Source organism: Vipera berus, assembly GCF_964194415.1.
Source record: "Vipera berus genome assembly, chromosome: 1".
Classification (NCBI taxonomy): Eukaryota; Metazoa; Chordata; class Lepidosauria; order Squamata; family Viperidae; genus Vipera; species Vipera berus.
Window position 1 is genome coordinate 121,918,343 of NC_138202.1, and position 23,646 is coordinate 121,941,988.

Consider the following 23,646-nt stretch of genomic DNA (forward strand, 5'->3'; position numbering starts at 1 on the left):
TCCGAATGGTTAACCCCGTGACAGTGCAACTCAGGTTACCAAAGTTCCTGGGGAAAGTCCACCCAGTCTTCCATAACAGCTTCTTGAAGCCTGTTCAGGGACTGCCTGAGGTGGTGGGTGGAGGAGCTCCAGGTCCGGTTCATGGGGATCATTATGAGATACAGGCAGTCCTTGACTCGAGGGTACGGAGGGGACAAATACAGTACCTAGTGTTGTGGAAAGGATACCCGGTGACAGAGGCATCATGGGTGGTGGAAGGGGACGTTCAGGCAACCCGATTAGTCACGGCGTTTCACTGCAAACATCCGGGTAAACCAGGTAGTGGTGAGAGGGAACCAGTAGTTTGTAAACACCCATTCTCCCGTTCTTGCCTTTCAGGTGGGTCCTTGGTAGAGGGAGCCGCCTGACGAGCCTCGCTGGTTCGCCACTCTCCGGGGAAGCTTCACTCCTCCGGGGGGACACCAGCCAGTCTGGGGATACCTACCTCCTGACGTGCCTGCCAGCCTCCGGTTCCTGCCAGCGGGTCCACAGCAGCGCAAAGGGCTCGTCCAGCTGCCCACGTGGCATGGGACGCCTCTGCAGCAGCCGAACAACTAGGGCCAGCGCAGGCAGCCACCAAACAGCTGACAGCCGCATCTGCACAGTCTCTTCACTCTGTTGGGCCTCCGACAAGGGTCCTCGGGCCTCTCCAGCAACCGGCCAGCCGTGACCAATTTGGAATGGCACAAACAGCTGTTGTGGACAAGGCAGGACATGGCTGTCGGGTTGGACAAATGGCGGGGATGAGGCGGACGCGGCGAGGGGCGGTGGAAACAACAGTGGACGGCAGGACTGGGGTGGGGATCGTGGGAGTGGGGTCTCGGCCAACCCCATCCAGGGACGTGGGGCGAGGGGTGACAGGGACTGAGGGTTTGCACATGAGGAAGGGTCTGCGCAGCACGGGTGGTGGGGATGTGAATGGGATGGACAGGCGAGCGCAATGAGGGGATTTAGGGACTAGGCCAGGTGTTGTCTGGCGGACTCACCAAACGGTTGCCACTGTCACGCGAAGCATGGAGCAAGCGCACAGGGAGGAGATGGGTGGGGTCTTTATCAGATTGTGGGCGGATGTTGGTTTTTGTTGGGGTGGGGCCGAGGTGTGTTGTCGTTAAAGGAGTGTTGAAGCAGGGTGCTGCCAACGCTGACTTTATTCCAGTTTAGTCTTTCTGTTTGGTTGCAAGAAGAATAAACAATGTCACTCATACCTTGGATGTGTCTGTGGTTTGTCATCAAGGATGCAGCGTGACACTGTGAAGTTCTTTTTCAGCCTTGTAGCGCTGGAGCATGTTCATGCGCTCTTGTTCACAAGTCTTGGCTGCAACAGTTGGCTTTGGCACACATCCTTTGCTTTTTTCACCCAGCTGAGAAGTAACTTTGTCTCTTGATGGCTGTATATTCACATCAACTAGTCCAAATTGCCTGCCCTTATTAAATTCCTTGTGTCTATTCTCTTTTTGAATTGTAGACTTTCGGTGAACAAGTTTTGTCTTGAGGGTAACTTATGGTTAAGTCCTTCTCCTGCATGGACTCTAAACTGGTCACTAGGACATCCCATAAATTGTCCAATGAACTGAACACCACATACACCTTATGTGATTCAGTAAAAGTCATTCCTCCTTCCTCTAATTCTAGGAATGTCTTTTTCATGGACTACAAATGTGTAGACATGCACTCTCCTGGTTTCAGCTATGCTTTATACAGCTTTCTTGTCAACATTACTTTACTGCTCACAGTCCCTCTCACGTACGCACCGCGCAAAGCTTCCCAGCACTCCTTAGCAGACTGGAGACCCCTCACGTGTATCAGCTGGTTATCCTCTAAACCAGAGGTATTAAGCTGCAGGCCCGTGGGCCGGACGCGTCATGTGGAAGCTGTACCCACCCCAGTGGTTTGTATTAAATGTGGTTTATATTACACACTATCTACAAATATACACTGGGAACAAAATACATACATGTGGTGATTCAGCAAACTCCAATACACAGCAATTACATCAGGAAACAGATGAGAGGGAAAGCAAGGCTTTCCCTTTCATGCTCAAGCTCTTAAAGGGATACAGACTCCTGCTGAGTCATTCCTAACATTGCATCATTCACCTTACATTACATCATTCACCTTACATTACATCAGCTGGTTAAACTTTAAATCAATATCCTGACAGGGTCTCTTTAGTCACAGCCTGCCATGCCTTATTGAAGATCTGTGCCATTTTGGGGATTACTTCAGTGTTAAACAATGAAAGTTGCCAAGGCAAGCCAAAATAAGGAAGTGTACTGTAGAGCAAAAAAAAAAAACTGATGGAGAAATATAGAGGCAGGACGTTGTGTTTTTAATTTATTATTTGTAGTAATTTGTTGCTTGACCTGCTTTGCTGTGTTGGCTAAAACTTTCTGATTTTTATGATTCCTGAACGGCTAGCAATTTCTAAGTGACTTACAAAAAAGCTACTCTAACCAAATAGAGAATCAGGATGGAGCAGCAAATTATTACAGATGTATCTGAAAATTTTCTAAATAAAATCCACCAATTTGTAGATCAGCTGTGCTCTAAGGATGATTTTAAAAAATGCAAACTATTTTAGAGATGCAAACATGTAGAAAGTTACCAAACTACTGAGGCATCTTTACAAGTAGCTGAAAATGCAGAAGAGTCAGCTGCAACTTTGGAATATAAACCTGACACCAACTCTAACTACAATAGTTTAATATAAATCTCTCAACACAACTGAAAGAAGAGCTTCAAGAAAATCTGCAACTTTTAAAAGGACAAGTTTGGGACTTTTTCTTTAAGGACATCATCAAGGTTGAGAAATCCTTGAGAAAAAGGGAGGCTTATAACTATTTGATAAACTTTCCAAAGAAGAAAAAGATTTTACTCCATGAAGACAAGCTGGAAGGAGTGACTTAAACTTAATGAGTTAACTGGAATTAGGATGGATTTTTATCTGTTTAATATTTGTAATCAAAAGAAAGGCAATCTAAAATTTGAAAATGTAACTATATATATATATATATATATATATATATATATATATATATATATATATATATATATATATATATATATATATATATATATATATATATATATATATATATATATATATATATATATATATATATATATATATATATATATATATATATATATATACCTAATATGAAAAATATTATTTAAAATTGTTTGAGAGTATTTGCGTTAAGAGAAAGTTAAAGAAAATAATTTATTAGTTTAAAGAAAAATTTAGACTTTTAAAAAAGGATGTATACAAAAGGAAAAAAATATTATTTTATGAGGGTAGTTTGGAGGGAGAGACCTAAATTTAATATTGAAGTTCAAAGGATGATTGTTAAGAAGTTATAAGAAACTGTACTAGCCAGCTGTACTACAATCACAACTATCTTAGAAGTGTCATCATGAAAGTCACCCATGTACGATTTTGTGGTTTTTTTTGAAAAAGTAATTGCACTGCAAAGGAGGAATCGTGAGGGTCAAGGTTCCGATTAATAAGACTAAATAAATCAGAACTCCGAGGCAGGAAAGTTCCTCAAAAAACATGTTTATTGGATACATAATATCGGCATGTTCAAAAATGCAACCAGATATAGACTTTCCAAAGTCATTGATTGAGATGAGTGGCTATAGAAAATGAATTAATGAATGAATGTGAGGGAAGGAAGGAAGGAAGGAAGGAAGGAAGGAAGGAAGGAAGGAAGGAAGGAAGGAAGGAAGGAAGGAAGGAAGGCTCAAAGAAGCCCCATTACAGCCAGCCTATAGTGTGTCAATAAGAAGCCTGCAAGTGTAGATTATCTCTTCCTTGCATTCTCCAGATGTGATTCCCAAAGTTTCATGCCATCAAGATGCCTGGCAATCATGGGACCTCCATTCCCAATATTTCTGGATCACCCAATTATGTGAAACTGATTTATTAAGGACTTGAGAGTTTATTAAACAGTGGATAACATCTAGATCAGGGGTGTCAAACTCAATTTCACTGAGGGCCACATCAGCATTGTGGTTGCCCTGGGGGTGGGAGTGGCCTGGGTGGGCGTGGCCTACTGGGTGGGCGTGGCTAGAGTGCATATGGCCTACTGGGTGGGCATGGCCAGCTCTACATCATTGGCATCAAGGGTGCCTATGGGGGCCTGGGCAGGAGTCGGAGAGATCGGAGGGTCTCTGGCAGAAGGAGGGTCTCTGGGCCAGGGCCAAGGCAGTGGGGGCCGTTCCCTCACTGTTTCCAGGGTGGCTTCGGGGGCCGCATGAAACCATTTTGCGGGCCGGATCTGGCCCCCGGGCCTTGTGTTTGACATGTCTGATCTAGATGAAGAGCTGAAGGCATTAAAGTATGGTAATATATCCTTGTTGAATAGAGATAGATAAAGGTTGGATCGAAAACTTGATATTTCTTCTTGTGATGAAACCAGCACACATTTCATTATGTGCTACCTCGAGTATTTCTGTTTAAGAAGACTAGTCTCTGAAGAATAAAGTGTGTTGCACAAAAATGGAGTCCTGTGGAATTTTTGTAGCTTTATCTATCAGCTTTCTCAGATATCCTTTGGTCCTAGTATTTGAGGAAGGAAGGCAGACCCACTCCCTCTCTTCTCCCTGTCATGTTTTTCTATAAATCCCAGCATATTGCCCCCGGTTGCTTTTCTTCTCCAAGCTAAGAAGATATTCACGCCCTTTGATAATATTCAAGCCATTTTCTGTACAGTACTATTTCTAGCACTGTTAACCATTTTTCAAATGTGGAAGTCAGAATTGTATTCACTATTACTACTGTATTCACTTAGATGTACTGAAGCTTTCTATAGATGTTGAAATTTCTATTTTTAGTCACTTTCCTAATGACCCAGGACGCAGAATTTGCCTTTTTCATAGTTGCCACATTCTGAGTTGACATCTATACTGGTTATCCATTTGATCATTCCTTTGCATGATCAGTTACAGACCAAGTCCCATCAGTGTATATGGGAGGTTAGTGGGATCTCCCCCATTAAGCTCGAATTAACTTGAATTTTTTATTTTTTTTATTTTAATTCCATTTATATCCCGCCCTTCTCCGAAGACTCAGGGCGGCTTACAAGCTTAGCAGTAGCCTTCATTCTATGTATATGCCTGCTTATTAGGGCTTTCACACACACCCCAAGCGGCATTATTACAAAGTCAGCTTAATTGCCCCCAACAATCTGGGTCCTCATTTTACCTACCTCAGAAGGATGGAAGGCTGAGTCAACCTTGAGCCTGGTGGGACTCGAACCTGCACTAATTGCAGGCAGCTGGTGTTTAAGAGAGGGACACCATTTCTTGCTATGTTACACCAAAGAAATGTTGATGTATTCCTACTCTTTGCTTTCTCTTTTTTAATTAGCAATCCATAAAAAGACAGGTCCTCTTAACCAATATCCATTAAATTTACACAGCCTTTGATGAAAAATTCTTTCAAAAGCTTTTTGAAAATCAAAATAGGGTAAAAAGAGTCACCCTCAGTCATGTCCATGTTGACACTCTGTCAGGCTCTGCTGATACCATTTGTTTACCACACAATTAAAGTCCCGGGTTAATGGTGCAGCATCCAATCTGAGTTGGTCACCAGGACTATGCACTAGAGTAGCCCAAACCACCTCTTCTGGTGAGAGAGAAGTTCCCTGAGGATGGAGTCCAGCATATGTCTGAAAGTGTGGAAGACTAAACCTTTGGTCCCGGTGACCAACCCAGACTGGATCCTGCAATAAGTTGAGAGTGCAGTCAAGAGGTTCACTTACCTGGCAAAAAGGAGAGCTTCTCCAGTGTCCCTCCTAAACTATGGAATGCATTTCTTTCATACACAGAGACATGCTTGGTGTCAACAAGTTCCATGAAGGTTGAATGTGTAGAGACAAGCAGAGCATCCCACAAAGGTTGATCGACTGAACAAATACTAAAATTATGTTTCTCTAGGAAACAGAGCAAAAGGGAATAATCGTGCCACTTACATGTGGAAGTGAAAGTAATTGCACATTTACACAAACAGAGCATTAACATTTAACAGCATCTTTAGAAGGACAGGAGACGAACTGTACAAATTGAAAGATTTGGAGAAATTTAACAAATCTAGTTGGCCAACTTAGATACAGGTCAGCATTTTTTAGCAAATAGTATCTATTATTTACAGTTTTATTACCCCCTTACTTCTACCAGTGCAGTGAATTTCTGACATAGAAGTGGGTAGTATTAAGAATTGGGCTCAGAGGAGTTGTTTCTGTACTGTAGCTACAAAGAGCTTAAAGGAACTGGAGAGAAATCAAAACACTTATTTTCCTAGGCTGGTATGTTTTTCCAGATGGGCATTTTGGAAGAACACTTAGTCAAGACTTACAAATAGACTTCCTTATTGAGTGGGAGGTCTAATTCAGGTTTCTTCTTGTATAAATGATCTAGCTATGAACTGCAGATCATTCCAGTCCTAGGCTTTAATCTTCCAGAAGGTTCAGCATTCTGACAGATACTAACTCATAAACCCGGGAGAAAGCCAGCAGAAATTATTTTTGAAAATCCTTAGGTGTTTCCTATCTCATCTCTTCACCTTGGTCCCTTGTCTTTTCAACCCTTTGACATCCAAAACTGATAGAGGTCCTAGCTGGTGATGCAATGAGTTAACTAGAGTGGGACCAAATATTTCAGCCCGGGAGTGGAGGTAATTTAAGGAATAAAATGAGTTTCTTTAAGTCTCGTCTCTTACACCAGTCCAAGATTGTTCTGATTTAGAGGATGGGGTGGGCATTTAAAAAAGAGGTCTGAAGCCCCCACCCAAAGGAAGATTTAAAAGGTGGATGTCAGAAAATAGTGCACAAGAGTAGCACGTTGCCCACAGTAACCATATCAATCATAAGGTAGGAGGATTGTGGACAAAGTAAGCTACAGATAAGAAGCGGCAGCAGAACTGGAAGTGGTAAAAGGGGATAAAGCTGATCTCCAAATTGGGATGGCAGTTAAAATTCTGGTAGCATCAAAACGCTTCTTGATACTTCACCTTTTGAATGCATCTTTGTGGCAGGTTGGTTCAGAAAGCGCTCAAGGGGCTGCATCCCTCCTCACGGAGCTTATTCTTCGTCGCATTTCAGCTTCACCTCAGAACCTTACAGCATTTGAGGAAGCAGTGCCCAAATTGTGCATGATCAGTGCAGATATGGCTCATGCGGTGCACCCCAATTATGCGTAAGTATGTTACTAAGGGAGAGTGTGAGATAGTGTACCAGGGCTGGGGAAGTATGTCGTTCAGTATTGGACATTCTTATATACAGTGCTTTTTTTGTAAAAGAAAAAGGTGCCGGAACTCACACATGTCATACAACCCGCCTTGCCTACCCTACAAGGTTCCATCCAAAAAAAGGTGCCAGAACTCTGTTCTGAGCGTTCTATGAGAAGAAAAGCCCTGCTTATATACATTTTGTCACAAGGTTGCTTGCTGCTTTCAAAAAACTTATTTTCATTTGTTACGCACAATTCCATCCTTCAGATTGTATGAACCTTAACAGGGAAAACTACTTGAATAATAAAACCCTCAGACTCTCTTGTAAGCTGCCTGTTGTACTTTTTCCATATCTGAAGAGGCAAAGGGGTATTTAAAATCTCCTTATCACTTTGGGGTTATTTGTATATCACGAGGTAGAGGACTGGTACTCCTCTTCAAATTATAGACGATTCCCCAATATAGGTATGTATGTATAGTATGTATACATGTATGTATGTACATGTATATATGTATGTATACTTGAAGTACAAAGAGCTTCCATTCTGTGTGACCTCACATTCCTACGCAACTGCCGAGATCAAAATTTAATCCCCACATCCTTCCAATTGAAATTCCACTCCAACTCTGCAGCCATCAAATGCATCCTGATAAGAACTGAACTGGCCCTAATCAGAAATGAACTCCACACAAAAAGATTCCTCCTGGACCGAATCAACAGAGACCTCCTCACACTTCACCTCATACTCAGCAACAAGATCCACCCCACACTTTGGGACAAATTCAAACAAATCGCTGTCTGGAGAGCTGAAACAGAGACTGCCTACAAAACAGACACACACACCAATAAACTCCGAAGACTAAAAGAATGCCAGAAACAAACCCCTCCTCTCTCACAGCAACACATGAAACAAACTGTGCACAACATTTCAGATAGGATTCTCACCAAAGCCGAAACCAACGTCCTGTCTAAAGGATTTAATTTTGCAGTCGCTCCCAAACACATCCCCACGGAAACCATTATATGTGGAGTCGAATCCAGCCTGACCAAAATTAACCCTGACAATGCCAACAAAATCTGACTCAAAGTTACCAACATCGTCTGCACCAGAAAACCACCCAAAAGCAACTTACCCAAAGAGGAACAGACAGCACTACTTAACCTAAAAAAAGACACCCGCATAATCATTCTGCCAGCAAACAAAGGCAACGCCACGGTGGTAATGAACTCATCTGACTACCATACCAAAGTATCCAACCTACTCCGAGATTCCACATACAAACTCCTCAAGACAGATCCCACCACTTACCTGGAAAAAAACCACAAAATCCAAAATAAAAGCCACCCCCATCAGTGAAGAGATCCAGCAAACAATTATTCCCAAAGAAAAATCATCCAGATGTCCTAAGCTCTATGGTCTGCCCAAGATACACAAAGAAGGAACCCCACTCAGACCCATAGTCAGCTCCATAGGCTCACCTCTACAAAATCTAGCCAAATTTCTTGCCAAACAACTACAGCCTTACGCAAATTCCATCACCTCACACATACAAAACTCATTCCAATTCATAGAGGTCATAAGTAAACTAAACTTACAGCCCTGTGACCTACTTGTGAGCTTCGATGTCATATCCCTCTTCACCCAAGTGCCAATCAAAGAAGCCTTGACAGCTATCCTAAATAAATACAACCCCCCAAAACACATCCTAGATCTGACCAACCACTGCCTATCAAACACATACTTCATCTACAATGGACAAAGATACAAACAAATGGAAGGAGCACCCATGGGATCACCCCTTTCACCTGTCATCGAAAACCTCTACATGGAACACTTTGAAACCCTCGCTCTAGAAAAATCCAACCACAAACCCAAACTCTGGCTCAGATACGTAGATGACACCTTCGTAATCTGGCCACACAGCAAAGAAAAACTGGATGACTTCCTCACACACCTCAACAGCCTACACCCCAAAATACAATTCACCATGGAAACAGAAGCTAACAATCAACTTCCCTTCCTTGATGTCTTAGTCTACAAGAAATCCAATGGCTCCCTAGGACACACTATCTACCATAAAAAACACACACAAACCACTACCTGAACGTACTCTCACACCACCACCCAGCACAGATCAACTCCGTAGCCAAGACACTCATCTCCAGAACAAAACACCTAGCTTACGAACAACACCTAAAAACCAAACTACACACTCTCACTAATGTACTAACAGCCAATGGATTCCAAAGAAACATCATTACCAACTTAATCCGAAGAGAGACACCCACAAAAATCCAAGACAGAGAACAAGAAAATGGCAAATCCCTCCTCCCATACTTAAAAGGGACCACAGACAGAATCAGCAAGATCCTCCAAAAACACAACATCAAAACAGCATTCTGCACAGACAGAAAAATATCCACCATCCTAAGAAACCCCAAAGACATAATTGGGTTAGAAAACCAAGGAGTATACGAAATCCCATGCCCCACCTGCCCCACCACATACATCAGACAGACCAACAGAAGAATAAGTGCACGCATTGAAGAGCAAAGGAACTCACTCAGAAAGGGAGAACAAACTTCATCCCTGTTCCAACACTTTAAAGCCACGGGACACGAAATTGATTTTTAAAAAACCAGAATTATCGCCAAAATTGAACATTTTAACAACAGAATAATCAGAGAAGCCATCGAGATAGAAAAACGCCCCCACAGCATGAACAAACGAGATGATACCTCTCGCCTACCAGCCATTTGGAAACTCGCCTTGATTGACAGATGAGTCCCAACCACCAAGAATGATACCAGACACAAACTCATGATAACATCACATGACATCACCACACAACCATTCAAAAAGCAAATCTGAACCCACAATGATAACGACGCACAACCACAAAACAGAAACCTAACTACAGCTGCAACATTAGCCACTTTAAACCCCTCCAAACCACACAATAAGCAAACTGACACCCACTATAAAAATATGGCACCACCACAAACACGGAGCCGAACAAAAGCAGCACAACTCACCAGTTCAGGTCTAAGGCTGGCAGCTGAGACCAGCCCATCCAGACCCAATCAGAACACCTCCAATTCTACGTGGGGAAAAACCCAAATGACCAAAGATCTACATATGTATGTATGTATATATTTAATTTGTATGGGAATCCCTATCTTAAAACAAGAGACTATACGTATGTATATATTTAATTTCTATAGGCACCCATATCTTAAAACAAGTGAATATTTAATTTCTATGGGAACCCATATCATAAAACAAGTGACTCAGGGCAGCAAACAATCATAAAACAGAAACAGTTCCAATATCATACAAAAATAAATATAGATGGCAAGAGGGGAAAAACCATCATCATAGATGTCAATATATCCAGGAAATGGGACCCTTCACCCACTCGGGGGCCCAGGGACAAAGCCAGGCCTTCAGGTCCTTATCAAAGGCCAACAGGGTCAGTGTCAGCTCTGAGGGAAGAATGTTCCAGAAGGCAGAGGCTACGGCAGAAAAGGCACATCTCCTAGTCCTCACCAGCTGACATTTCTTGTGTGACAGAATGCACAGCATATCCAGACTATTGGACTGAATTGAAATCATTTTGTTCCTGGGTTTTGGTTTCCTTTGAAAGTGGCTAACTTTTGAAAAGTTGGCGCTGCCTTGGGAGGGGAGGCGATAGACGGCCGAGCCTCTTGTTGTTTTACAGGCCTCCTGCAGCGATATTCTGCCGTTTCCAGCCTCGGAGAGGCTGGGAGAAGCGGAGGGGGCATCTTCGGAGGCGAGGTGTGGTGCAACCACCTCGCTGGAAGAAAGAAAGCACCCCGAGGATCTGGAGGCTTGAAAGAGGGCTGCGGTTTAGCAGCCCCGAAGCCAATGACTCGGCAGTTTGAGAAGAAGCAGGGAAGCGAGAAAGAGCAGAAGTGAGTTTAAAGACTTTCCGAGCAAGCGCGCCGGTGGGGCGCTAAGCAGAAGTGAAAGGAGTGGCAGCCAGTTATCAGGGGTGGTTTTGTCAACAATTCTTTTTTACCACTTTTGTTTTCTGCTCCCGTGGATCCAAATGCTGATCAGAGGCTTCAATGGACTTGTTTACAAATATGACATGATAGGTGGAAGCTTCTTCTCCCCTGAAAAAGCTAGCGTACTGATTTACGGACTTATAGAAATCCTGCTCTTAACTGACGGATATTGATGTGACTTTTTTTTTAACCTAAAGAGTGGAAGTGAAATTTATTTACAGAACGGGTTTAGATAAGTTGTGGCAGAAGACTTATTAGAAGGAAGTACGGGGTTATTGGTAGTTTAGGTGTTGGCCCTGACAAGTTTGTGATAAAGTATCTGGGAAGGATACTATACACCTGTGGTGTATAGTAGTGTGGAGAAACCTCCTGGGACAAACTGAAATGTCTTTAACGACAACATCAACTAAAACCTTAAAGAAGGCCCCCTCCTTGACAGCAGTGGCCTCTCTGGTTACGACGCCACCAGGGGTTAGGAAGTTGATGGAGAGCTTATCGGCGACAGAAAAATCTGCTACAATTCAAGGGATTTATACGATGCTAGAAAATATGCAGGACATAATGGAGAGGAATTTCAACAGCCTGAGGGCTGAGTTGGGGGACATGAGAGAGGAGATGAAGGAAATTAAAGGAAAATTGGGTGTAGTCCAGGTGACCCTGAATACGCATGAAGAGCGAATAAAAATAGTAGAAAAGGACTCTGAGAATATGGAGAAGGGGATGGAGAAATGGGAGCACAGGTGCATGCAAGCATCCAAGAAGCTGGAAGATGATATGGTGTACCTGGAGATGGAGAAAGCGGCCTTTTTTTTGCGCTTCCAAAACGTGACGGAAGACAGAGAAGAACAGTTGGAAGAAGTGGTAGGAGAAATGATCGCAGACCTGGTGGGGAAAGAGAAAAAAGAGGTTCGGTGCGATATTGATGAGGCCTTTCGAGTTACCGTATTTTCCGGCGTATAAGACGACCCGGCGTATAAGACAACCCCCTACTTTTAAGAAGTTTTTCAAGGTTTTTTGTCTTATACGCCGGAAAATACTTACATGCCCTGCCCTCCCTGTCCGTCGCAGAGGAGGCGAAGGCCCAACTGGCCCCGCCAGCCGTCCCACTGCTCCTGCGCTTCTGCTGGCCCCCGAGACGCAGCGTTTCCCGGGCAGCAGGCAGTGCCGGAGGGCAGCCGCCACCCGCCACGACCGGCGCCCCTCCTGCTTTCCCCCCCCAGGCCTTGAACTTCTCCCATTCGGCGCAGGGCGGGGCAGCTCCGCCCGCAGCCTCTTTTTCATTCATTCATTTATTTATTTATTTTATTTGTTTGTTTTTATATACCGCCCTTCTCCCGAGGGACTCGGGGCAGTGTACAGAGCAAGGTAAGTATACAGTTAAACAATGGTAAAAAACAAATGAAACCCCAAGGGCTATCAGGCCAGGCCGGATTGCTGGAACAGGTAGGTTTTTAAGTCGCGCCGGAAGGTGCGAAGGTCAGGGGCCATCCGGATTTCGGTAGGCAAGCAGTTCCAGAGGGTTGGTGCACCCACTGAGAATGCTCTCCCCCTGGGGGCCACCAGCCGGCATTCTCTGACCGGTGGCACCCTGAGGAGGCCTTCTCTGTGGGAGTGTACAGGACGGAGGGGTGTTGATGCTGGCAGTAGGTGCCGCTTCCCTCTCACTGTCGGCCGAGGCGCACTCGGCCCAGGCTCCCGGTCCCTCTTCCTGACCGGCTTCCCGCCCTGCCCCTCATGGAGCTGGACTGGGCGTGCAGCCTCTCGGTGTGGCTGCTTTTCCTGGGCAGCCTGGCGGTGCGGCTCCTGCGCTCGGACCTGTTGCTGAGCCGGTGGCTGCTGCTGCGCGTGGGGCTGCTGCCCCTCAGCACCGCGCTCACGGCGGCTGCCTGCTGGCTCGTCTCGGCCAGCACCGCCCGGCGGAAGCACAGCATCGGACAGGAGCAGGACTTCCCTGACGGCTCCCGTCCGACGCTCTTAGGGAAGAGCGAGCCGGCAGGGAAGTCCTGCACACGCACGCGCATGCAGGACTTCCCTGCCGGCTCCACGCTCTTCCCTCTTGAGGCAGCTGCTCAAGAGGGAAGAGCGTGGAGCCGGCTCTTCCCTCTTGAGGCAGCAGCTGCCTCAAGAGCGAAGAGCGTCGGACGGGAGTCGGCAGGGCAGTCCTGCACACGCGCGCACTCCCCAGCTGCTAAGGAGCAGCCGGGGAGTGCGCGCGTGCGCAGGACTGCCCTGCCGGCTCCCACCAGACGCCACCCACTGATTTTCCGGCGTATAAGGCGATTGGGCGTATAAGACGACCCCCCAACTTTTGAGAAGATTTTCAGGGGTTTAAAAGTCGTCTTATACGCCGGAAAATACAGTAATACTAATAATACTAATTATGCCAGGTGATACAGCCTCCCTAGGGAAGTGCACGTTAGGTTTACCAAAAAGGCGCTTAGAGATGAAGTGCTCTATAGAGCTAGAGACCAACCAATTCAGTATAAAGGCCATCCGGTTACAATTCTTAAGCAACTACCAAGAAGGGTCCGAGAGCAACATCAACGCTATCAATTTGTTACTTCGCAATTGAGAAAAAAAGGTGTGGCATATAAATGGCTGCTTCCAGAGAGGCTCCTGGTGATGTTGGAAGACCGAAAGATAAAGATTGAGAGTCTACAAAACGCACAAGATTTCTATAATTTTTTTTGTGGGACTAGCGATCAGGAGAGTGATGGAGAAGTGGAGAGTAGAAGTCAGATAAAGAGGAATCCGGGGGGAGCGGAGGGGGGAGGGGGGAGGGGGGAGGGGGGAGGGGGATGGAGAGGCAAAGGGAGAAGAATACAAGAGGGTAACTAGACAGACTACCAAATCTAAGGCCCCACGTAAGTATGTGTCAAGGGGTGAATTTTCTGATGCTCAATGTTAATGGTCTTAATGCTCCTGTTAAGAGAAAAAATATCTTAACTAAATTAAGGAAATGTGGAGCTGATGTATTATGCCTTCAGGAAACTCATATTAAGAAATTCCAAACTAATCTGTTGAATTATCCTAAACTAGGGAAATTATTTGTAGCGTTTGCTGAGGAAAAAAAGAAGGGTTGGATATGGTATGGTTGTCGGATGGGCTGATATCTTATGCGAAAGATGCCATGATTTTGACGAACGAATGGGTGGATCACAACCTGGTGGCTATTACGTTGATAAGGAGGAGTAGAGTGAGGAGTAGATGGATGATGAACCTGGAGGCTCTAAAGGATATGGTTTTTGTACAAAAAATTAAACAAGAGATGAGCCTGTTTTTTTTAGAAAATAGGACGAAAGGGATGCCCCTACGAATAGTTTGGGACACGGCTAAAGCTTATCTGAGAGGCTTGATAATAAAACAGATGGCAATTAAACGTAGGAAGGAGGAGAAAAGTAGGAGGGAAATTGCTGAGCAACTTACTAAGGCAGAGAAGGCTCTTCAGGTAAACCCACAGAAAGTGTATGGGAAGGAGCAGGTGGATTTTTGGAGGCATAAAATCAACCTTGTGGATCAAGAGAAAATAGCAAGTCAAATTAGGGTGGCGAGGCAGAACTATTTTGAATATGCCAATAAGCCAGGGAGATGGCTTAGCTATAGAATAAGGAAAGAGAACTGATCAGTTAGAAGATAAGAGGGGGACACTGATAGGAGATAAAGAAGGGAAAGAAAAGATAGCGGCTGAGTTTTTTACATAATTATATCAGAAAGAAAAGGTTCCTGAGGAGAGGATTAAACATTACCTGACGGAGTCAGACCTTCCTAAGTTACTTCTTAATGAGAAAGAGGCCTTAGATCAGGAGATAACAATAGCAGAAATTGAAAAAGCGGTAAGACAATAGAAATGTCAAAAAAAAACCCAGGCACTGACGGAATTCCTGCAGAATTGTATGAGGTATTAGTGGAAGCGCTTGGAAAACATATGAAAGATCTATTTAATGAAATTTTGGATAAGGCTATAGTTCCGCAAACTTGGTTGGAGGCAAATATTAGTTTGATCCCTAAGGATGATTCCCCTTCGAAGCATATTAAAAATTATAGGCCAATATCCCTTCTTAATTGAGATTATAAAATATTTGCGACAATGATTGCTGATAGATTAAAAATTTACTTAAACCAATTCATACACACAGACCAGAATGGGTTCCTCCCCACCAGAGAAATAAAGGATAATCTCAGAATTATATTAAATGTTCTGGAGTATTATGAAAGCCGACCAGATAAACAATTAGCTTTAATATTTATCGATGCTCAAAAAGCATTCGATAGGGTAAATTGGGACTTCTTATTGTGTCAGTTGGAACATATGGACTTTGGGGCTAAATTCTGTAATATGAATAAAGCTATTTATACTAAGCAGGAAGCGAGATTGTTGATAAATGGGAATTTAACTGACAAATTTGATATCTGTAAGGGCACTAGGCAGGGTTGTCCACTCTCCCCACTTTTAGTTATTTTAACCTTAGAACCCCTATTAAGAATAATAAGGAAAGATGACATTACTGGGCTTCAGATAAGAGACCAAATTTACAAACTGCAGGCGTTTGCAGATGATATGGTTTTTGTTTTGGAAAACCCTCTGGAATCCAGCACGGAATTACTAAAAAGGATTGAGGAATTTGGAATGTGGCCGGTCTACAAGTAAATAAAGATAAGACGAATATATTAACGAAAAATCTTTTGAATAGAAGTAAACAGATGTTAGAGGACACTACAGGGTTTAAAATTGTGAAGAAGGTGAAATATTTAGGAATTTGGTTGACGGGAAGATGTTCAAGTATTAGGGAGGATAATTATTCTAAATTACTGATACAAACAAAAATGGACTTGGGAAAATGGGGTAGGATACAATTGTCATTATTAGGAAGGGTAGCCACGGTGAAATCTTATATTTTGTCGAAATGGAATTTTCTTTTCCAGACAGCACCGGTTAAACTTTCGATGAAATTTTTAAAAGAGTTAGAGGGGGTAGTTTCTAGATTCGTATGGAAGGGGAAACAGCCCAGGATTGGGGAAAAAATGATGCAAGAAATCAAGGAAAGAGGGGGCCTTGGCCTGCCGAATTAGGAACTTTATTATCAGGCTGCCCTTTTAGTTTGGGGCAAGGAATGGATAAGTTTAAGGAATAATTGATTGTTGAGTTTGGAAGGATTCGATTTGTTGCAGGGATGGCATGCTGCTCTTTGGCAGGAAGGTACTCCTCCAAGCAAACAGTTTACTCATCATTACATAAGGGATATACTGATTCGGAATTGGGATAAGATAAGGGCCAAGTACTATGCGCAAATTCCGTGTTGGTTATCAACCTTGGAAGCCTTGACCCATCCGACCCAACTTAAGAAGGGAAGAAGACCAACTTACAAAGAACTTTTAGATAGCAGGGGAGAACTCAAAACGCGACAAGATTTGGCTCAGCAAGGGTTTCAATTGGAGTGGTGGGCCTACCTGCAGATTCAGTCAAGGTATAAGAAGGATAAGGAAGGAAGGAAGGGGTATTTATCTGAATCTGCAGGAATTAGATAAGATTCTGCTGGGTCCGGAGAAAGGGATGATATCTAAGTGTTATAAATTGTTGCTAATCAGGGTAGTAGGGAAGGAGGTGGTAAAAGACGCGATGATTGCCTGGGGGAAGAATTTTGGTTATGCACTTCCACTTGAGAAATGGGAAGAGATTTGGTGGATTAATATGAAGCTGGTGGTTTCCACGTCATATAAGGAGAACATATACAAAATGCTTCATAGATGGCATCTCCCTCCGGCTAGACTTTCCAAAATGTTCCCCGGATTGTCAGCCGATTGTTGGAAGTGTGGTAAAGGGACTGGCATGTATTATCACTTATGGTGGACATGTCCAGAAGTGGTTAGATATTGGAGGAGGATCCAAAAATGGATAGAGGAAATCACAGGGTGTTTAGCTGATCTTAAACCAGAGACGTATCTGTTTGGCTTCAGGCCTGGAAATATTAAGAGGGGAATATGGTATTTGGTTTTACATATCTTAATGGCGGCGAGGATGGGGTATGTTCAATTTTGGAAGGCAAATCATACCCCGCCGGATGAAGCTATAATTAGGAGAATACTTGATTGTGCAGAAGCAGACACATTGACCAAGAAGTTGAAGGGTAAAGAAGAGACACCAGCATTTCTATCATGGAATAAATGGTATATTTGGATGGATAAAAGATTAAAGAAATGAGGGTGGCTTGGAGGTTGGTCAAAAATGAAGTGATATAGTTTTTGTTAATGAATAAGCTTTGGAGCTGGATAGTTATAAGAGATTTAGTGAGTGGAATATAATTGTCAGTTTAGATGTAGATACAAATTGATTTTTTTAAATGGTTTCCAATTTTTTGATTTCTTCATTTTCTGTATATTGTATGTTTTTTTGTCTTTGCTGGTGTATGGTGTGTGTTTTTAACATGAAATATAAAGAAAAGACTTATTTTTAAAAAAAGAAGAAAGAAAGTGGCTAACTTTTTAGAACAGATCCGTTTACTTATTTTCTAAAGGACTGAGCCAGGATTCCGGGCAGAGTCATGAGCAAGCCCTCTTTCTTCCAAAGCCTTGGAGTTGCCAAAAAGAGAACAGGTAGTCCTCAACTTAGGACCACAACGGAGCCCCGAATTTCCATCGTGCCAGTCAAGGCACTTAAGTGACCATCTTTATGACCTTTTTTTTCTTTTTGGTGCTGTCATTAAATACATGGGGCAGTTGTAAAGCAAACCAGGTTATAAACTCTGCCATAACTTCAAATTGGTACTAGGCAACCAGTTGTTAAGCGAGAACTGCCTGTATGATAAAAAGTCAACCTGAATACGCAAGTGGGTCCGTGCAGCCCTCCATGCCGTGTGCTTTCAAGCTTGAAACATCTTTCAGAACTGGTGCTGAGATGGCCTCCTTCCTCCTGTTGCTGATGTGCTGCAGAATAAAGTAATTTTATTCTAATCGTTTGAAGCACTTCTCTCTCCAGGCCAGAGGTTCTGTGCTAATGAAAGATCTCTGCACAGAGACTTCTTCCTTGGTTCTGTCGAAAGGGCTAGTCTGTCTCATCTATTAAAAATGGTTTGAATGCTTTACGGCGACAGCTCCTCTTTCCTTCTGTCCTGTGATCTTTGAAATTCAGGCCCAAGTGGAAGTGCTTACTATAGGCTGTTCTTTTTGCAGGGATAAGCATGATAAGAACCATCGGCCACAGTTTCACAAGGTAGGTAACACGGACTAGTTGGCCAGGGCGTGTTTTTGAAAGCTAGGCAAGCAGCACAGGAACAACTCACTAAGGGGCGGATTCAAATGCAAAACCCGTTCTTGAAATGGAGATTTCTTTTTCTTATTTGAGAGCCAGCTGTGGGAGTGCTCAAAACAATGATAACCGTTTTGAATAGATTCAGGATTGGGGAGGGCTCAGGAGATACTCCATATGGCAGATGACTAGTGGAAAAGCGCTTTCTGGAGATTATGCTGTTGTTTTGGTGGCCTAGTTGTGGGAAAGTATACTAAAGGTAATTATTTTGATTGTTGGAAGCTGTATCTTCCTTCCTGTTGAGCAAAACAGTTGTGCTTCGCCCAGATAAAGAGATGGAAGGCGAGTTGGAGAAAAGCACACAGATGGGAAGGAAAGCTCTCTTTTTATATATTTTGTACCTTACATCAGTAAATTATTTATGTGAAGAGATGTATCATTTTTAAGAGTTTTAAGAGTTCAGAATCTGGTGGGAAGCACCAGTCGAACCCTTCCTGTTAGGGTGGAACAATTGCACATCTCAAGAAAGCCCAAGTAGAATTAACAAATAACAAATTTTCAAACTGGAAATTCAGTCTGGTGATTTGCTGTGCAGGGACCTGCTCTGAAAATAAACAGCAACCAACGCTATGCCTCCACTGCTGTCACGGAGGCATTGATTCGTGAGATTGCCACTCGTGTCAACGTTCCTTTACAAGTAAGCATTTTAAAAAGTAAAGATTCCCTTTATCCATGCACTTTCATTGGCATCACTACACAGACTCCCAGTCTAGCCCGTATCTCTGGTACTCCCTGGGGTTCTCTGTCCCAAGTACTAAGCAGGCCTGACCCACTTAATTTCCAGGCTTCCAGAAGGTTGGCTGCATGGTGCCAATGGCTGCATGATGCTTCAGCCGTTACGAACTGCCATTGCGCTACATCACTGTACACTCCACTGGGGGTAAATCATCCGACCTGCCAGGAACGGGAGATAAGGCCAGGGCTTTATAGTTAAATGCTAAACGAAGGGCTTCTCCCTCTGAAGATGTTCCCTTTTCATTTGGTGGTTCAGTCCACATTAGAAACTTCAGCTTGATTGTAGAGTTGGACTGGCCAGTACCAAGGATCTGAGAACCCCATTCAAAAGATTCAGTTCTATAGCCTGCTCTCCCTCCTTCATTGCTATCAAAAAGATTTGTCAGCTGTCTGCTCTTTTTTCTCTCTCTCTCATGTCGGTTACAGGAATTTATGGTTCGAAATGATTCTCCTTGTGGCACAACCATTGGACCCATCCTGGCTTCCCGCCTTGGTTTGCGTGTTCTTGATATGGGTTGCCCACAATTAGCTATGCACTCCATTCGTGAGATGTGCTGCACCTCAGGGGTTCTTCAAACCATCACTCTCTTCAAGGTAGGCGACAGCTTGGGTGCTTCCGTCCTGGGAAGGGGGCTGAAGACAGCATGCAAAGTTACTGCCTCTTCTTTCCTTTGCCCTCCACCTCCCAGTGAAGACTGGTTGATCTAAGCACCTAGGTAGGGTAGCAAAGCCCTTTTGCAGATAAGCACCCTCCAATCAGGACTCGGGTAGCAGATTTGAGAGCGCGAAAGGAAAGAAGCAAATGGGTTCTTTGTGAGATGGGAGCAGGTCCTAATCCCTGCCTTCCTCCACTCCCAGTTCCTGGGTTGAGGTTTGGGCTTTGGTTCTTGTAACTCGCTAGCTCTTCTTTGTAATCTTGTCTTCATGTTGCCATGGCTACAATGGTGGCCTTGAATCAGTGATGGGTTTCCATGGTAACACTGTGCCTCACGATTCTCTGGCTGCCATGGTGACGCCATTGTATGTATTGATAGCTGCCTGCTTTTTTCCCTTTGAGAGCCGTTCTCTGCATCCCCTCTGACCCTGACTTCTCTCTTTTCTCCTTCCCAGGGCTTCTTCAATCTGTTTCCCACCTTGGATCAGGCACTTCTGAGCAGCTGATGGGCAGCCTGAATGCTGAAAGAGGCTCTCCCTTTTCCTTAGGCTGGATAATAATTAAAGCAGCTTTAATCCAGTGACCTCTGTGCAGTTCAGAGGCTTGCTGAGTTTTCATTTGTTTTTCTGTCTCGCTTCAGAACAGAAATTACCTCCTAGTCATATTTACACTATTATGGCTGAGCCCAAGAGGCGTAAAATAACCTTTGAACTCTTTTTTTTCTGTCAACAGTAAGACGGTGAAATTTAAATACTGGGCCCCGGAATAATTTTAATTATTTCAAGTGGGAAGTAAAATTACAGATGACTTTCTGGTGTTGGTAAATGCCGAATGATGCAGATCTCAGTTTCTCCTTCCTCTCCCACACCCCCTGCTTGCACAGGCTCTGTGAAGATAGCAAGGCGATGCTGGCTTCTCAAGTAACATACGAAGGTCACGTATGCAGAACTGCTCCACATAGATTACGTTCTTAGATGACCATTTTAAGTATGCAATCAGATCGTAATGGGAGGGTGAGGCTATTGCATATTCTTTGCATATCAAAAGATTTTAAAATATAGCTATGTGGGGAAAAGAGCAATCCAGAGTCACAAACCTGGCTGATACTAGCAGAAGTAGTGCAGCAAAGATGCTGGCGGAACATTTCCTGTCACTGTCACCCCATTCTATTCATCTGTTATCACAGAAGAGCGTTCCCCAACCTGATACTCTCTAGGTGTGTTGATCCAACTCCCTAGTTCTCTAGCCAGCAAAAGAAATAGATTTTCTGGACAATTTAGTGGTATCACGACCAGTTTATGATCGGTGTTTGTGACCTCTAGAAGATATTAAGTGCCATACAAGATTGAAGGAAAATTTCTATGACCTTTATGATTTTTTATTTTACCACTATTGAGAGTAAAAAGCCAATATGGTATGCATTACCTTAAAGTCAACATCCAGCTTGAGAATACAAATAAAACTCCAGGTTCATTCCATCTCTGAAAATCTGTTTATTGAATAAACTGCATGGTATTGTTGAAGTAAAACTAACTTTGAGGTTCCAACACCAAATCACATTTAAAAAATAATTTTCCCAGCCAAACCCCCAACATCTTACATAGTTCATATAAACAAGTTCACTTTGTTATGGGAACCGTCTGCTTCAAATCCACACTTGTTATAGTGTCCTTGAAAAGGTTTCAGGTTCTAACAGTCTTCAGTGGAATCGTACTGTTTTCTTTTGTTTTCTTTCTCTATCTAACCCATTTGTCAATGCTGTGACAAACCAAACTGAGGCCATTTTCATTTTGTCTTTGTTGCCACATTTTAGTTTAGAGATTTTAGATGAAGGAAGAGGGGTAGGGGATGTGTAGTTCTCAGTGAGAAACAAGGTCAGTGCTGATAACATTTTGGGGAGTTGGGAGGAGACCCACATTTTGCAACAATCAGTGAATGTGATTTATGACAGCAATTTGGGGTGGGAATTGCAATAGTAACTTTGTAACCAAGGAGAGGGGATTTTTAGTCTTGGGTTCACCTATGCATGTGCCGATATTTTGTTTCCTAATAAAATATATCTTTAAGGAAGACTTTTTGCCTTGAAGTTCTTTTAAATGGTTTCATCTATCGAAACCATTATACCACTCAAAAGTAACACCTCCCCCTTACTCTAAAGGCATGTTGAAATGCAGAGGCATGTGGCTGCCATAGTTTCATCCTTGATACTACATTTTTTACTTGGATAAGTTTCTCTACTTTTACACACTTTTATTGTTAAATTGATATAGTGTCCATCTTACTGCTTGGGCAGTTCTAGGCAGCTGTTAATAGTAATTATAAATGATTTCAGATTAGAACCATTAGATATCACAGCCACAAGGATAAATAAGTGAGTTACTCCAATCACTCATGGTACTACATATGAACTCTTCAGCATACATGAGATTTTTTACAGCTGTTTCTCTGTTGCCTTTCAAAGTCAAATTAAATTGATTGCAAGGAACCCTGTTTAGTTGCCTATCAAATTCTTAGAAGCACAGAGTTGAAAGAAATGGTGGCAGTCTAGTCCCAATGACTGATTGTCCTCTGCAATTGATTCCCCTGTTAGACCTTTTTCTAGAGTTAGAATGAGTTTCCTAACATTGACTTGAAATTTGTTTTCTTACTTCAGGATTGAATAGATGGAAAAAAATTCTTTAATGGTTGAAATTTCAGTTGGCAGGAAGCCAAAAGCATTCTTGGGCAATGTCATATTTTGTTTGCTATCATTTTCTTAAGTGTGTTTAAATGAGAAGTTGGGTGCTTTTTAGAGACATGTCTGCAATTGAGTTATCACCCAACCCAATTTGAGGGCATGGCAAAACAGATAACTGACAATAGTTTGTTCCAGTCTCATATAAAGTAGATCATCTGAAGATTAAAAAAAAAACTTCCCTCCAGTTCCTCTCAATCACTAAATTGGTAAAATAAACCAATGTATTGAATGAATACTGAAGGAGTTTAAAAAGGAAGCAGATTCATAAAGGATCCTATCAAGGGCTAAAAACAGGCAAAATGCTAAAAATATGAATCCTTGCATTTCAGTATCTTGAAGAATGTTTAGATGTTAATCTGTGGCACCTTAAGCCTAATGCATTTAATATTGCTGCTCTGGGGTTGCCAGTTTTAGGGCCTAAGAACAAGACATTCACCCTCTAGCTGTGTGCCATGTGAGAAATGGTAGATATTGTCACCTTCAGGGCTGCCTAAGCTTAGAAGAGCTACAGGTATATACTGAAGCTTCAAATGAGCAAAACCTAGGCTGTGCTTAATGCCTGCCTGCAGGAGGTATAATTACCATTTCCCTGCATTGTAGTTGATGCAGGGCTGAAACATTATTAATCAGGAGGGCGTCAACTTAGAATATTAATGCAGTTGATTGGAAGAGGCATTGCCAGGACTTGGGGACGCGCTAGGTATAATAGCAGGTGGGAGAGGTGAAGCTTCATTTTTAATACGGAGGCGTAACCCTAAAAGTCGGGCGTGGCCAGGGAGAGTTAAGCCCCGCGTTTCGAATTCAGGCGTGTCCTGTTCCTGGGCTCTGATAGGCTAATGGGGCCGAGAATCCATTTTGCACGGGTCTTGAGATTGGTTGGTTTGCGGGGCGGTGCTGTGCCAGTGTTGGT

General features: G+C 43.2%; 1 protein-coding gene across 1 annotated transcript; it reads left to right on the forward strand.

Moving 5' to 3' along the window:
- Window positions 1–782: 782 nt before the first annotated feature.
- LOC308673734 (aspartyl aminopeptidase-like) lies at window positions 783–21,326 on the forward strand (the record flags this gene model as incomplete). The annotated part of the gene is made up of 6 exons (XM_081337662.1): window positions 783–953; window positions 7,079–7,239; window positions 18,474–18,513; window positions 19,145–19,246; window positions 19,771–19,938; window positions 20,455–21,326. 6 exons carry the CDS (start codon window positions 783–785, stop codon window positions 20,503–20,505), a joined length of 693 nt encoding a protein of 230 aa, XP_081193788.1. The 3' UTR covers window positions 20,506–21,326.
- Between the last annotated feature and the right edge of the window lie 2,320 nt (window positions 21,327–23,646).